The 14,037-nt window shown below is 32.2% G+C and overlaps 1 protein-coding gene across 1 annotated transcript; it reads right to left on the bottom strand.

Annotated features, from left to right (window-relative positions):
* Positions 1-4,914: 4,914 nt before the first annotated feature.
* LOC107062483 (uncharacterized) lies at positions 4,915-8,188 on the bottom strand. Its single transcript, XM_015313151.1, has 5 exons — positions 7,689-8,188; positions 6,485-6,761; positions 6,211-6,400; positions 5,442-6,031; positions 4,915-5,355 (listed from the first exon to the last, which is right to left on the bottom strand). The coding sequence occupies exons 1-5, from the start codon at positions 8,186-8,188 to the stop codon at positions 4,915-4,917; spliced, it is 1,998 nt and encodes a 665-aa protein (XP_015168637.1).
* Positions 8,189-14,037: the final 5,849 nt, after the last annotated feature.

The following is a 14,037-nucleotide window of genomic DNA, read 5'->3' as shown; positions in this document are numbered from 1 at the left end:
GAGCCTAACTTTCGTTTGTTGTCTCCAACACCTATGTCCCATTCAAACTGTTGTAACATTCAAAGTGGTAGTGTTTTGCCACTACCGACAGTTGATCATAGTGTTGTTGATCGACGGAAGGAGGAGAGGTCAAAGGAGTACCTGAGAAGGAGAAAGTTGGACGAGATCAAAAAAGGAAAATCTATTGCATTTGATCCTGAAGATCAAGGTCGGAGTGTCAACGTCAAAAGGAGAAAATTTATTGAAGTTGCACCACAAAAATCTAAATTGAAGGTATTGTATTCATGAGACTTAGGTGTTGCAAAGTATTTTGTAATTTTAATATTTTTTTTTATTGAACTTCGAGAATTGTTTAGTAATATACACCAACAAGTGTATGTTACTTTAATAGGAGTGAATTGTCTTTATGCACGAATTATCCTTGTACGTGCATATGTTCCATAAGAGCATATTAATTGCAGCCATATAACTTTTATACTATTGTCACTGTTAGTTCTAAAATTTCAACTTTGTATTGTGCAGAATTGGGAATTATATTTTGAAGTTGGCAAACATAAAAAACCTAAGCTTGGCGCTCCTAATCTAGATTTCGTCAAATCGTTTGAAGAGAAGTTGACCAAGAGTCAGTTGCAAATATTTAGTGACACTTGTTTTGGATTTTTTCTCAAATTACCTCCAGTGATGATTCAAACACAATTGATACATTCCTTATTGATGATGGAGGTTGTTCAAGAAAACACTGATGAGATTTGGCTACTAGTGAATGGTTCATTGATACATTTTGGGTTAGGTGAATTTGCCATTATGACAGGACTAAAATGTAATGGAGTGGAAAACGAAAATTGTAATTCATGGGAAAAAAATAACTTGATTGATCGTTGTTTTGATGGCATTAAAAAGATTACTGCTCAAACAATAGCTGATTTTTTTGAAGGTAAACGTTGGACAACTGATCAAGATGCTGTCAAAATTTCGATTCTTCATTTTATTAACACATTTTTGTTGTGTGACCTCCCTGAAAATAAAGTACCCAATTGGCATTTTGAAGTGGTCGAGTCTGGTGAGTATGAAACTTATCCGTGGGGAAAATTAGTATTTCATGAGACCTTTGCATCCTTGAAAAAAGTTTTAAGAGGAAAGATTGGAAAGAAATTTAGTAAATTGTATGGACTTCTTTTAGCATTTCAAGTTTGGTTTTATGAGTGTTGTGCGCAATCAAATGAACAATTTGCTATTATGATTGGGAAAAGGATACCACGAATTTTAAGTTGGAACGTGTTATATAGCTCAAATTCAACCAAGGTTTCAGAGATGTTATCTGCCACAAAGGTGATTTTTTCTTATACTTTATGAACTGCAACTATGACTAATTATATGCTTAATTTGTATTGTTGTTAAATTACTATGTAGTTGAAGGTGAGGAATATTTCTGCAACTCCTTTTGAGAAGTCTGCGATGAATTTGAATGATTTAGTTGGCGACGTTGTGGTGAATGATGAATCAAATGGAGTTGAAGTTGCAAGTCAATTAGTTGATGACGACTTTAGTACTACACCACCTCTTGTCTCAAGCAAAACGAAAAACAAACCTAAATCTGTACCTCCTATGAATAATATGAATGTGATTGATGCGATAAGACGCATATCTGATGGACAGAAGGAGTTAAGGGAAGACTTTCAAGTAGTATGTGAATTTTCCTTCTTTTTAGGTGTTAATATACTATATTTGTGAGAAGTATTTTGATTATGTTGTTTGTTGATTAGATAAAACAGGAAGTTCATAGTTTAAAGAAGCTCATGATGGAATCTGACTCAAAAAATTTCAACGCAATTGAAGCTCTAAGCGATAAAGTTGATAGAAACAATGATTCTAAGGTATTCAATTAGTATCTTTTTAATTTTGTAGATCAAAATATGTTTATGCCTATGTGTATTTTATGTCTTACTTATGTATTTTTAATTAATAGCAGTATGAAGAATTTAGAGGCAGAGGCGTGAATGTTGATTGTGACGAAGAATATTATGAAAATAATATCAATTGTGACCAACATGTTACTCTTCACTTAGACAATATTCAAACCATCAATGAAGATTCCAACAATGAATCCAAAATTGGTATGTTAAATCTTATACCAAGTATGAGTAATGTTATTATTAATAGCTTATTAGAGGTACATAAACAATATTAATTTGAATGTAATGGGATCTTTAAACTAATAAGATATATTATACTAGGTATAATATACAAGCAAAAATATATATATATATATATCTATAAAAAAATTCATTTTTATATTGTATCCTTGATATATATTCTTAGAATAGACAACTACTAACCATATTGTAAGATTTTACAAGTATTATTTGTTATACATTTTCAGTTGGTGAAGTTGAAACAAGGGAGTTAGCTCCAGAAATCTTATCGATAGATTATATTGATGTCCCAGAGTCTCAGATTCATCCATTTACATGCCAAGTTGCACATAAACGGGATTGATAAGTCTTATTTTTCAGAGGTAGAAAACATTGTGACATGACATATCACACGAAATAGGCGTCTCGGCCCATTACATCAATCTCCATATCTGAATAGTAATGGATTAGGTGACAATATGAGTGCAGGAGCCTCTTCCAAGAGTATTGTAACAGTAGTTCACCCTTTTGGAAGTTTTACTCTTGATGACAAATGTTTCAAGGAGATGGGTGAATTTAGAGAATGGATGAATGAAGGTCGTAGACCACGCAACAAGTAAGTATTTCATTATATTTATAGGTGTTTGTATTGTTAATTATAACGTATTTCTAATATACAAATTTATAATTATAGGAAGTATCCTTACATTAAAAAGGACAATACTCTCAATCCTCCGTTTGAATTTGGAAAGACGATTATCAATAAGAAAGATTGGTTCCACAAGTTCGCGTTTGGTGGTCAAACTTTGGAAAGTTCGGTATGTAAATATGAAATAATTGTGTATAATTAGTTTTGAAAAAATGAGGCCTTAATGTGATTGATTATTTGGTTATGAACTATATAGTAATATTTTGAATTTTATGACAACATTTGGATGTTATCCTTTATTATCTCAGAAAGAAAGGGATGTGTGATGATGTTCCAGTGAAGTTCACTACAACTGATTATCTATTTGATCTCAAGATAAAAGCTCTTTATAAGAAATTCATTGAAAATAATGGAGATGGTGATGTGGTGAAGCCTGAACATGATATAGCCAAGTACATTCTTGGTGAATTTGTGTTTTCTAATAGGCTGTGGCATACTGTTGATCACATATTGTTTCCTCTTTGTGTTGATGATCAATGGTTAATGGCAAGATTATCTTTTAAAGATAGATCGATAAATGTGTATGATTCGATGGGTGATGTTGCTTTTAGAGCCAATATTCGCAGTTCTGTTGATGCATATAGGTTTATTATCCCGCTCTTCCTCTTGATTTTGAATTTCTTTGGAAAAAGGACTGATATTCAATTAAATAATGGACCGTATAAGAATAAGGCATTGGTTGATTCTTCCAATGTTGTGATGATTAAAGATTTGCCGTTACAACAAGATGCGTAAGTGCCTTTTATTTCTAAAATCACTAAAGTAAACATGGGTAAACTCTTTTAAAATTTTAATCATTGATGTTATTTGATTTTTCTTTTATTACAGGGATCGTGGCATTTATGTTGCTCTGTTTGCGGAAAGATTCATATGTGGTAGTAATGTGTTTGACAATGAATTTGATGTCAATACACATCGCATCAAGTTTGGATCGTTGTTGTGGAATTATGGCAAGATGAAACTAGAGAAACATATTTCTAGTGAATCTAAATCGTCGGGAATAATGAAAAAAATTGATCATGTAAAGCATTATAATAATTAGCTTATATCTTATGAAATTAAGAGGAATTGGAATTAAGATTGTGAGTGTCTGAGTCACTGATCTTTTATAGTTAAGTTGGTATTATGGATTAACTTTTGAAATAGTACATTACTTTGTTTATTTTAATTAAGTGATGAACTGATATTAATTTTATTTTTTCATATTCTTATGAAGAGTTCTTTTTATTCTAATTTGGTTTAAAGAGTTTGTTCATACCTTAAAGTGATGCGATTGTCTTTAATAACAATTGTTGGTTTCTTACGTGATAAGTTAGTAATATTATTCCTATCCTATAGCATCTGACACAATGCTGATTTGGTACTAATGATGTCATCTGCTGGAGTTCGTACCTTAATTATAGGAGTGTCGTAACTGCTAGATAGGTCTAACAATCATCGACCCAAACTAATTTATTAGGTAAAGGAGTTCAAACCTCCTTAGGAACTGGGAATTCCTTAGGACCAGAATGCCCAAGTATTTAAATTGGTACGTCAATTGCCAAGGGAATTGGAGCTCTGCTCGATTAATTGGCCCTGCTTCTGTCAACAAATGACATCTTGTTTTCTTCTTTTTCTTAGTTTACAATGATTGTACTTATCCTGGTGGCAACTTATAGCGTAGCAACGCGAACCATATTCAACTTTAAGGCATTTCATTGCACTTTAATCACCCTAGTGAAGAGGCGCACTCCGATACCATTGATGTCCAGTAGCTTTTATAGTAATGGCAGAGCATCTAAGTTAGTATCTAGGTATATCTAAATTCACTTTAAAAGAAGAAAAAGAAAACACATTATTTCATTTCAAGCTGCAAGTTTATTGACAACTATATTCGAAATGACATCTGATATATATATATATAATATAAGTTTAATTAGACAACAAATGAAATAAAAAACAGGAAAAAAGTCTTCAAACATGAGACTCAATACATTAATTATAAAAAAACAGAGTAAAATAAGCATAAATACTAGCCAACTATGTTCTAAAAGAAGAAGGCAAAGATAAAATTTGAGAACTAAATTTAAAAAGCTAAGTTGCTTGCGGAATGTTTCGGCATGTCTGCCTATTGTGATCTTGTTGTCCACACACTCCGCATGTAATTCTTGACTTCTTTGGTCTTGATTCACCACCGTTTTTGTACCTTATCTTTTGTGGCCTGCCAGGTTTGATTTTTCCTTTGGGTGGTAGGAAAATATCCGCTGCAACATCCGGAGGAATTTCCCATATACTCTCGTCAGGAATAGGATACACTGGAACTTCATATGTGTTTAATAGGTTATCTTTCTTGTAGTATACAGAGCAATATTCATATTCACTCATGTAGTATTTTCTCACAATAGCCAAAGCATGCTTACACGGCATAACATCCATTTGAAATTGCCTACATGTGCATATCCTTTCACGCATATTGACTATATGACGTTTACCTCCATCATAAACTGTATACAAATATTCCATTGATGGGACAACCTACATTTTAAAAATAATTTTTAGAGGTAGTACACCAACTTTTATGCAATGTATAAAAAACGATATATCACAAACAGATTATATACCATCATTCCCTGTGATTCCTTCATTTTCTCCCTCATTAGGTGTTCATATTTTGTGTTGAGTGTTGTGCCTGTTGCAATTGCTTCATTTCTGTTTGTATTGTTCCAGCGACCAATCATCTTCATCAAGTAATCCACCAAATCATATATAAGATCTCTGGCCTCCTTATCAGCTGCATTCACAAATTCGGCAATATTTGAAGTCATCACCATGAATCTATTAACATTTGAGTGTGCAATTGACCATCTGTGATATCCAATATCGAATAAGTATTCTTTCACCCTCTCGTCAATGCTATAGGTCTCAGTCATGTATTGATTGAATTCCTCTGTTGTGTATGCGTTAGCCATTACAAAAAATATTTTTCTCAGGACCTTATGGTGCTTCCTGAAAATTTTCTTAATATTGCCCCAAAGGTGGTATAAGCATACACAATGAGGCACCCCTGGATACACAACAGAAGTGGCGTTCAGAATGCTTTCATGCCTATCAGATACGATACACATACCTTCTCTTGTGCCACAGGTCTCTCGGATCCTTTCGAAAAACCATTTCCATGATGCATCATTCTCTGAATCAACTACAGCAAAAGCTAATGAAAGTATTTTTACCTGATTCATTGGTAAAATACACATATAATGAATTAGGCTACAAAATCATGTTTAAATATTTCTAATAGTAGACTATATATAATGTGAATAAGTAGATAACATTCTTGAAAAATTTATCCGAACTCGTTTAATAACCAATAGACATTCAATTTAAACTAACCTGCTGCATCCTGTGTGCAAGCCGTCAAAATTGTTCCCCTGTAGGCTGCTTTTAAGAAACTACCATCAACAACAACAACAGGCATGCAATATTCCCATACTTTAATTGAGGCGTAAAGAGCTACATAAGCATATAAAAAACGTCCATTCTCTGTCTTTACCAATCTTGTAACAGATCCAGGATTTGTATGCTTCACCATGTACAAGTAGCTAGGCAACTTTCAATACGAATCTCTAGGTTTACCTCTTAATATCTCTAGTGCCTTTTCTTTTACCCTCCATGCCTTCATGTAGTTCAAATCAACACCATATTGATTTCTAATGTCACATTGTATATCAGCTGGAGTATATATTGTCTTAGGATCGTCCACATTGCTCGTTATCAAGCCTCCAACAAACTTTGAAGTAGCATGACGTTGTGAAAAAAATCTCGACTCATTTCCACATGTGTGAACATTGTAAATTTTTCTCACCTTGAATATATTTGAATTATTAAGGCTGGAAGACTTAAAATACCATGAACACTGATCATCAACACACACGAGATAATACCTGCAAAATTAATTGACATCATATCGTGATTGTAACATATTATAGAATATTATTCCAAGGATCATTAAGATCAAGAATTCTGAAGTTTAATAGTTGTAAAAATATTTTATATATGCTACATATTTGATTTGAAGCTTTTGAGATTTTACCATGAATTCTTCCTATTAATTGCATGATTATAGGCTTCTCTCTAGGAAACATATAAAATGTTTTCTAACATTGCCAATCCATTATCTTAACCTGATTCCTCCAACACTAACTCCATGGATGTGGATTATAGTTGCAATAACTCCATGGATATGGATTATAGTTGCAAAATTGAAGAGCTCAATAAGGAGACCACAAATAAATCCTTCAGTAAAGTATTAGCAACACCATACACCCAATCTGGTACAATACTTGATTTAATTCCTACTAGTAAAACCAAAGTCATGCTGATGGAACTATCTGGACCATGACTATTACACGGTTCAATTCCTCAAAGAAGGAAATATACCATGTATTTTATACTCAAATATTATACCAAGTGTTTTATTTTGAAAGACACTCTTTAACAAGTAAAACATACTAGAATATATTTTATGCCAAGTATTATATACTAGAATATAGTTTATACCAAGTATTAAATACTAGAATATACTTTATACCAAGTATTATGTACCAAAACATACTATATACCAATTATTATATACTAGAATTTTCTTTATACCAAGTCGTATATACTAAAAGTTTTTGTTGGCATCAGCAAACACAACAACAAGTACTACCACGAATTTGATACCAACTTATAAAAATAATTGTTACTATTAGTTGAAGTTCTATATTACCTCGTTGTACTCGAATGCTTAACTTTGAACTGAAAATTCTCCTTGATGGAAATGTGATTCAAAACATCTTGGAGTATCTCCTTGTTCATATACAACTGACCTTTTTTTTATGTCTTTGTGAACTCTGTTGTCGATTATACCATCTTCGTCACTTTCCATTTCATCATGCAAGTATTTTTTGTCTATTGAAATAAGTGTTTGAGTGAGTTCAACGCGTTCTACCAGTTGCATATCATGGGTAGAATTAGAACTTGAATTGATGGGATTCGAATTTGACAAAATTCCGTCACAGTTTTTTTCCTTCAATGTTATACACAAAGGAAAATCTGTGAAGGAACTTTTTCTTTTCAAATCCAAATACCATCTCAAACTCCTATCATTGTAGATCTTCATTGGAGTATAATTTTGCTTCACGGAATATTTAATTTCAATTGTATCAGTAGAAGCATAAACCCCAAGTTTCTTCGTTATTTCATCATGAATGGTATCCAAATTCGAATCCACTTTTAGTGTCACGCCATCAACTATGAATTTGTTGAAATTGTATTCACTATCCCATTTACCATTGTGTTGAACCAAAATTGTAATTTCTTCTTCCATGTGAGTAATTTTCAGTTTAAGAAAAAAAGTATAGTCTCCCAAATAACAGTGTTTGTAGAAGGAAGACTGATTTAGTAGAATTCTTATGAATGACAGTTATTTTTATCTTTAAAAAAGGAACTGAAGAGTTCATGGTGCCTTAAATTTCTCTCATATTTTAACACGATCTATTCAGAATGCAAAAAGGTTAAGAAAGTAAATACTAAATTGCTAGAATGCGAAAAGGTTAAGGAAGTAAATATTAAATTGCCATAAATGTTATTCACTGAATAGGCCATATATATGTTATTATTTATGTAAAAGTGTCTACTTATGTTTTTTTCCCTGCATTAACATCATTGCATTGCTAATACCTAGAAATTCATGGTATTAGCAATACACACTTTATTTTAATACACAATAGTGTATACATAGGTTGGAACAGAGTATCAAACAAGATACTAGTAATACACAAGGCCAATGCATGCATTATTATTTTTAATATACTCTACCCAATGACGTCTTAATAAGTAGGTACTTTAGCTATTTAAAATATGAATAAATAAACACTCAAATGTTACATGATAAAATGTGTGAAATACACACAAGTCACACGTATCAGAGATAAAATTTGAATGTTTATTTGTTCAAGTTTTAAATAGTTAAAGTCTCTATTTGTATTGACAAAGTTAAAAATCACAGTTTATCATTTGTCAATTAAAACCAAATTAAGAATCATATTCATGTATTATGCATATATATATATCATTTATTACAAAGAAACAGTTTATTCAAGTTGTGTATATGAATTAGCGAAAGGGATGATCAAGTATGGAAATAAAATTTATTCACTCAAGCATCTACAAAATCATTGATAAGGTAGACTACATAAAATATTGACTCAAATTTACACCCAAACGAAATAATCAAAAAGTAAGAAAGGGAGAATGCTCAAAGTTGTTAGAAACATTCTGCATTTACAAACATTACTAATAATGTGTCAACATATTTGGACTATCATTCAAATTCTAGTAATGTGTCAACATCTCGACTATCCGTGCACACACCAAAAATAATCAGTACAAGTTCTTGTCAAGTCTATCAACTTCTTATTTGCGCAAACTGCATATTTATACTCTAGTTTATCTCTGCCTTGTATGGACCTATTTTATTGGCTATTAAACAAGTGTATATGCTTCTTTTACACGTGTCTGCAATTCTCAAATGGTGGAATAGCAAATCATGCTAAGCCTTATTTCACACACTCTTTTAGGCTGAAAATGAAAATGGTGTTTCTTTCTGCTGGTGAGTTTTCACTCTTATCTTTTTCTTCACGTTAACAATGTTTGACATGTAATCACTAACCATATTATCTATCCAAAAATACCTCTTGCATCTTCTTCTTCCATTTGTTTATGCTTAAGTTAATCATATTTTCTCGCGAGATCGGCCTGTCACTGTTAGATTTGGTTTTAAGTTTTTACTTTTTGAATTTAGGGCTCCTTTAGTCTATTTTTCAGTCGATTGGCTTAATTTTTATTTCAATTTTGCTGATTTATTTGGTACTTGGATTGAAGTCGTGTTGCATGCATTGAGTTTATATTTCATTAGTTGTTTTTATGTGTTGCTGGTTTTTTGGCTCTCCTTGTTCTCTTCGTTTTTCTCAATTTACGAATTTTTATTTTAAAATTATTTTTTCCCTATTCTTGATAATTGAAATCTAGTGAGTTTTTCTTCTTCAATTTATTAATTGCAGGTGTGTGCATTTGCATTTACTTTGGGTAGAAAGGAAAGAAACTGCAAATATGAGGTATAGGAAGGAGTATATGAGACTTCATACCTAAAAAAATTGTCCATTTTTTTGGTGAAATGTTTATACTGCAGATACACCTAGCTTAATTCTATAGTAAAAGTGTATTGATATAAAATGATATTTACTATGTGTTTGGCGAATAAATTATTGATTATTTTCTAATGAATATTGCTCTTTTCTTTTTATTCATGTTGAATATTAGTTATTTGATCACATTTTCTCTTTTATTTTTTCTATTGATATTAGTGTAGTTCATTTTTGTGTGTTCATATGAAGATCTATTTCTTGGTAAGAAAGCCTTAAGTTTGATCATAGTTAACAATATTATCATGAGATTATAAGTTTCTATTATGTTGACGATGATTGCTTCAGTCAATATGTTTGGACTCCTAAATTTTTCTTTGGGCTAGGTGCTTAGTATGGTTCTTACTTGCTGCACACCAAGGAGCTTAACAGAGTTTATTAAGAAGTCACTATATGAATTGCTTATATATATTTGATGTTTTAGGCTTTTCGTGTTATTTATGAAGTACTTAATGGACTTAATATATATGAAAGAAAAAATGACTCTTTATTTATACACTTAGTGGTTTACGAATATAGCTCACTGTAGCAAAGAGGATAAATAATTTTGTGTTCTCCTAAAAGATGGACTCAATCTTTTATTCATCCAAAATCGGTGGTAAAAGATGCATCTTTGGATCCAACATGATCAATGTAGAATAAAAAAAAATCACACATATACGACTTCCTATCTTTAAATGGAGATTCTATATTACATTTACAATAGGCCTAAAAGCCACACTCCGGGTAATACTAGGGGGATCACTGATTCTCTTTTGTTTCTTATAACTTTAATTATTTAAGGTGGATGCACAACAAGAATATGAAATCAAAAGCTTTTTGTCGGTCGCTATATTTAGATATTCAAAACACTTTTAAACTTTGTGGTTTATGATGTATTTTGTTTTTTCACTGATGTTTATAATTAAAACATTTCTGACTTTGAGCTATATCAATCAGACATTTAATTTTACTCTTATCTTGCATTGCACGTCTCTTTTACTTGGTTCTCCTAAGTTAATATAAGCTTTCATAAAGAATAATGGTTGATTTAGTTCTCTTCCGCAAGTTAAATATACGCTGAGTTAGGAGGATTAGATATCATCAATCTCATGTAAATGATATGTGGAAATTGGTTACACCTGCTATTTTTTCGGCATATATTAGGTGTTCCTCTATGCGTCTTTGGTATGTTTATCTGTTTGATGAGAAAGAATGAATATTGTGTTGTAGGGTTGTAAAGTGATTGCATTACTAATACTATGCAAAATAAAGATTTCTTATGAATGCATCGTTGATTAAAAAAAAAAAAAAAAAACACACCTCCTCACATAATGACAAGAGTTCATATAAGGATACTAAAAAAGTTCATTCACTTTTCACTTAATGTCTTTTTCCTCCTTTGAAACACTTCTCTGGTGTCTTCTAAATTTTGAACGGATGTTAATTTTTGCTATGGTTTATCCTCCTTTTTTGTGTGCTAGCATATAGTGTTTTGCTTACTTCACTAATGTATGAAAAATTAAAAAAGAATGATTATCATTGCTGAATTTATCAAAAGTGGTGGAAGACATTACATGTGAGTCACTACCTATTTTAGTAAACCATTAGTCCATACAATTCCCCTACTTATAGTTAATATGGTATTACTTCTTTGGCATTACTTGCAGGCAAGAAACCCGTATAAGGAATGAAGGAACGGAAAATCCCCTTCAATACTGAGGAAATTGGCCGTATGCTTTGAGCACTTGGTGGTTTCGGTAATGATATTCATATTTATGTGGCATCCGGAGAAATTTATGGAGGAGAAGAGACATTGGCTCCTCTCAACGCTCTATTTCCAAATTTTATTTCAAAAAAACAATCGCCAGCAAGGAGGAATTGACACCATTCTCTTCCTTTTCTTCTCGGATGATTGCGTTAGATTTCATGATTTCTGATGAGAGCAATGTTTTTTATCCAATAACAATGGTATAATATTGAAAGAATGCTCATCACTAGAAGAAGGTAAGCTACTTGATGTTTTTGACTTGAATCAGTTAGCTGACTTCACAGAAAAGTTTAAATAATTTTTCATCTTATAAAATAATTTTGACGAAATGATGCTTCTGCAAATGTCATATTCTTTACTCAAATACCATGTAACTTTATTTGTTAGTTTGTTACCCCAGAAAAGGGTAAAGTTTTTAAATCTTTTCCGTGTTTCAGGAGATGTTTTGATCACAAACTAACTATCTGCTCAAATGCGATGAATCTTAACAGTTTGCTCCTTCATTGAAATAACATGACATGGGAAGAGTTCGCCTCAAAAATTCGAACGTCTCAAATAGGTATCATGGGAGAGCCAATGGAGGTAAATCCAGACAGGGGAGAGTTTCATGAAAACCCAACAACATGCATTCGTGCAGATTCTGAAATGGATACTGGTGCTGCTACTATTAATGCTAGGAGAGATATGAGTGAAGTAACTGATGGCCAGGTAGGTGAAGAAGAGCAAGAATGGTATTATACAGAATATACATAGAATGAACTTGAAATTCAATGAAGAGGGCTTCCGAAAGACATGATGCAGATTCTGACAGATTTATAAAATAGAACAGTCAGAAACAGATGATGATTTTCTTGGATTAAAGAGAAGTTGCAGATGGAGCAGGTCCTCATTTTAAGTAGCTTCCATCCATTGATAACAAGATAACGGTAAGTCGAAGATATAAGCTAACGGTCCAGGTACATTAGAAGACTTTATAAGCCGCTTACTATCGGAACTTGTGGCTTTCCTATCCATACCGCTGTTGGATTTTAAATGTGTGAACAAGAAATGAAAGGTTGTGATTCTCCTGAAGAGTTGTGACTATGCCGAAGGGTTGTGACCTTTATGAAAGGTTGTGTCTTTTCTAAAGGGTTGTGACCGTCTGAAAGGTTATGCCTTTTTCAAAGTGTTGTGACCTTTTTGAAAGGTTGTTTACTTTCCAAAGGGTTATGACCTTTACTCTTTGTTGGCTATAAATAGAGAGGTTTTCTCTCATTTTTCTGCATCGAATTCTTCCCTTCTTTTGCATACATTTCTTACAAAACAAAATCGATCGATCGTGTCTGTGTGTGTGATTCATTGCTGTCATTTTGAGTACGTTGAAATTATCAAAGTTTGAGGTACCGCTACTTCTTTAATGGTTAATCCATTTTATCTTGGGAGGAATTAATCTGCAACCTCGGGTACTTGAGGGGATTAAATTTCTTAAGGACACACAGTGGGTTCTGTGGACTCGGATAGTTCTTTGTGTTTTTCTTTTCATCTTTTATTATTTCTGGTTTGCTAATCTGAATACAGGAGACAACAACCACTTCAATGCTGCATTTGTCTATTTCAATTTGTATAATTATAAAACCTTTTTGGTACTTGCGGGGATGAATATATCTACTTTTAAATACTAAAATTTATTTTCTTGCTAATGTGATGAGTTTTTACAGATAATTGATGCGATTAACGTGTCAGATGAAAGTTTTCTACGAAAGCAAAACTTGTGTCGTGAAGAGAGATTAGTCCCAAGAGTTGGTCGTTTCAGAAGATATTGCAAAAGCTAATGAAACTGAAGTATGGGCTTCCCTCTGCTTACTCAATGTTATTAGAAGGGATACCCAAAAACTTGTATCCTTATTTTGACAAAATATTTAAGGGTGTGTTTGGTATGAAGGAAAATATTTTTCGGAAAATGTTTTCCAATTTTCTCATGTTTGGTTGGGTTAAATATTTTGGAAAATGTTTTCCAAATCAACTCATTTTCCTCAAATTCAAGGAAAATGACTTCCCTTCAAAAATCAAGGAAAACATTTTCCATAACTTTCCACCAATTTCAAATTACAACTTTTTTGTTGAAAAAATCAAAAAAAAAATTTGATGAAAAAGTAAATTTAACGCTTATTTAAAAAAAATATTTTTCAACTTCAATTCTTTTATCCCACCCTCACCCGACCCACCCCCTCCCTCCAGCCCCCT

The sequence above is a fragment of the Solanum tuberosum genome, unplaced genomic scaffold, assembly GCF_000226075.1.
Source record: "Solanum tuberosum cultivar DM 1-3 516 R44 unplaced genomic scaffold, SolTub_3.0 scf00232, whole genome shotgun sequence".
NCBI lineage: Eukaryota > Viridiplantae > Streptophyta > Magnoliopsida > Solanales > Solanaceae > Solanum > Solanum tuberosum.
The sequence above is the reverse complement of the archived record's forward strand: the minus strand, read 5'-3'. Positions and strand labels throughout refer to the sequence as shown.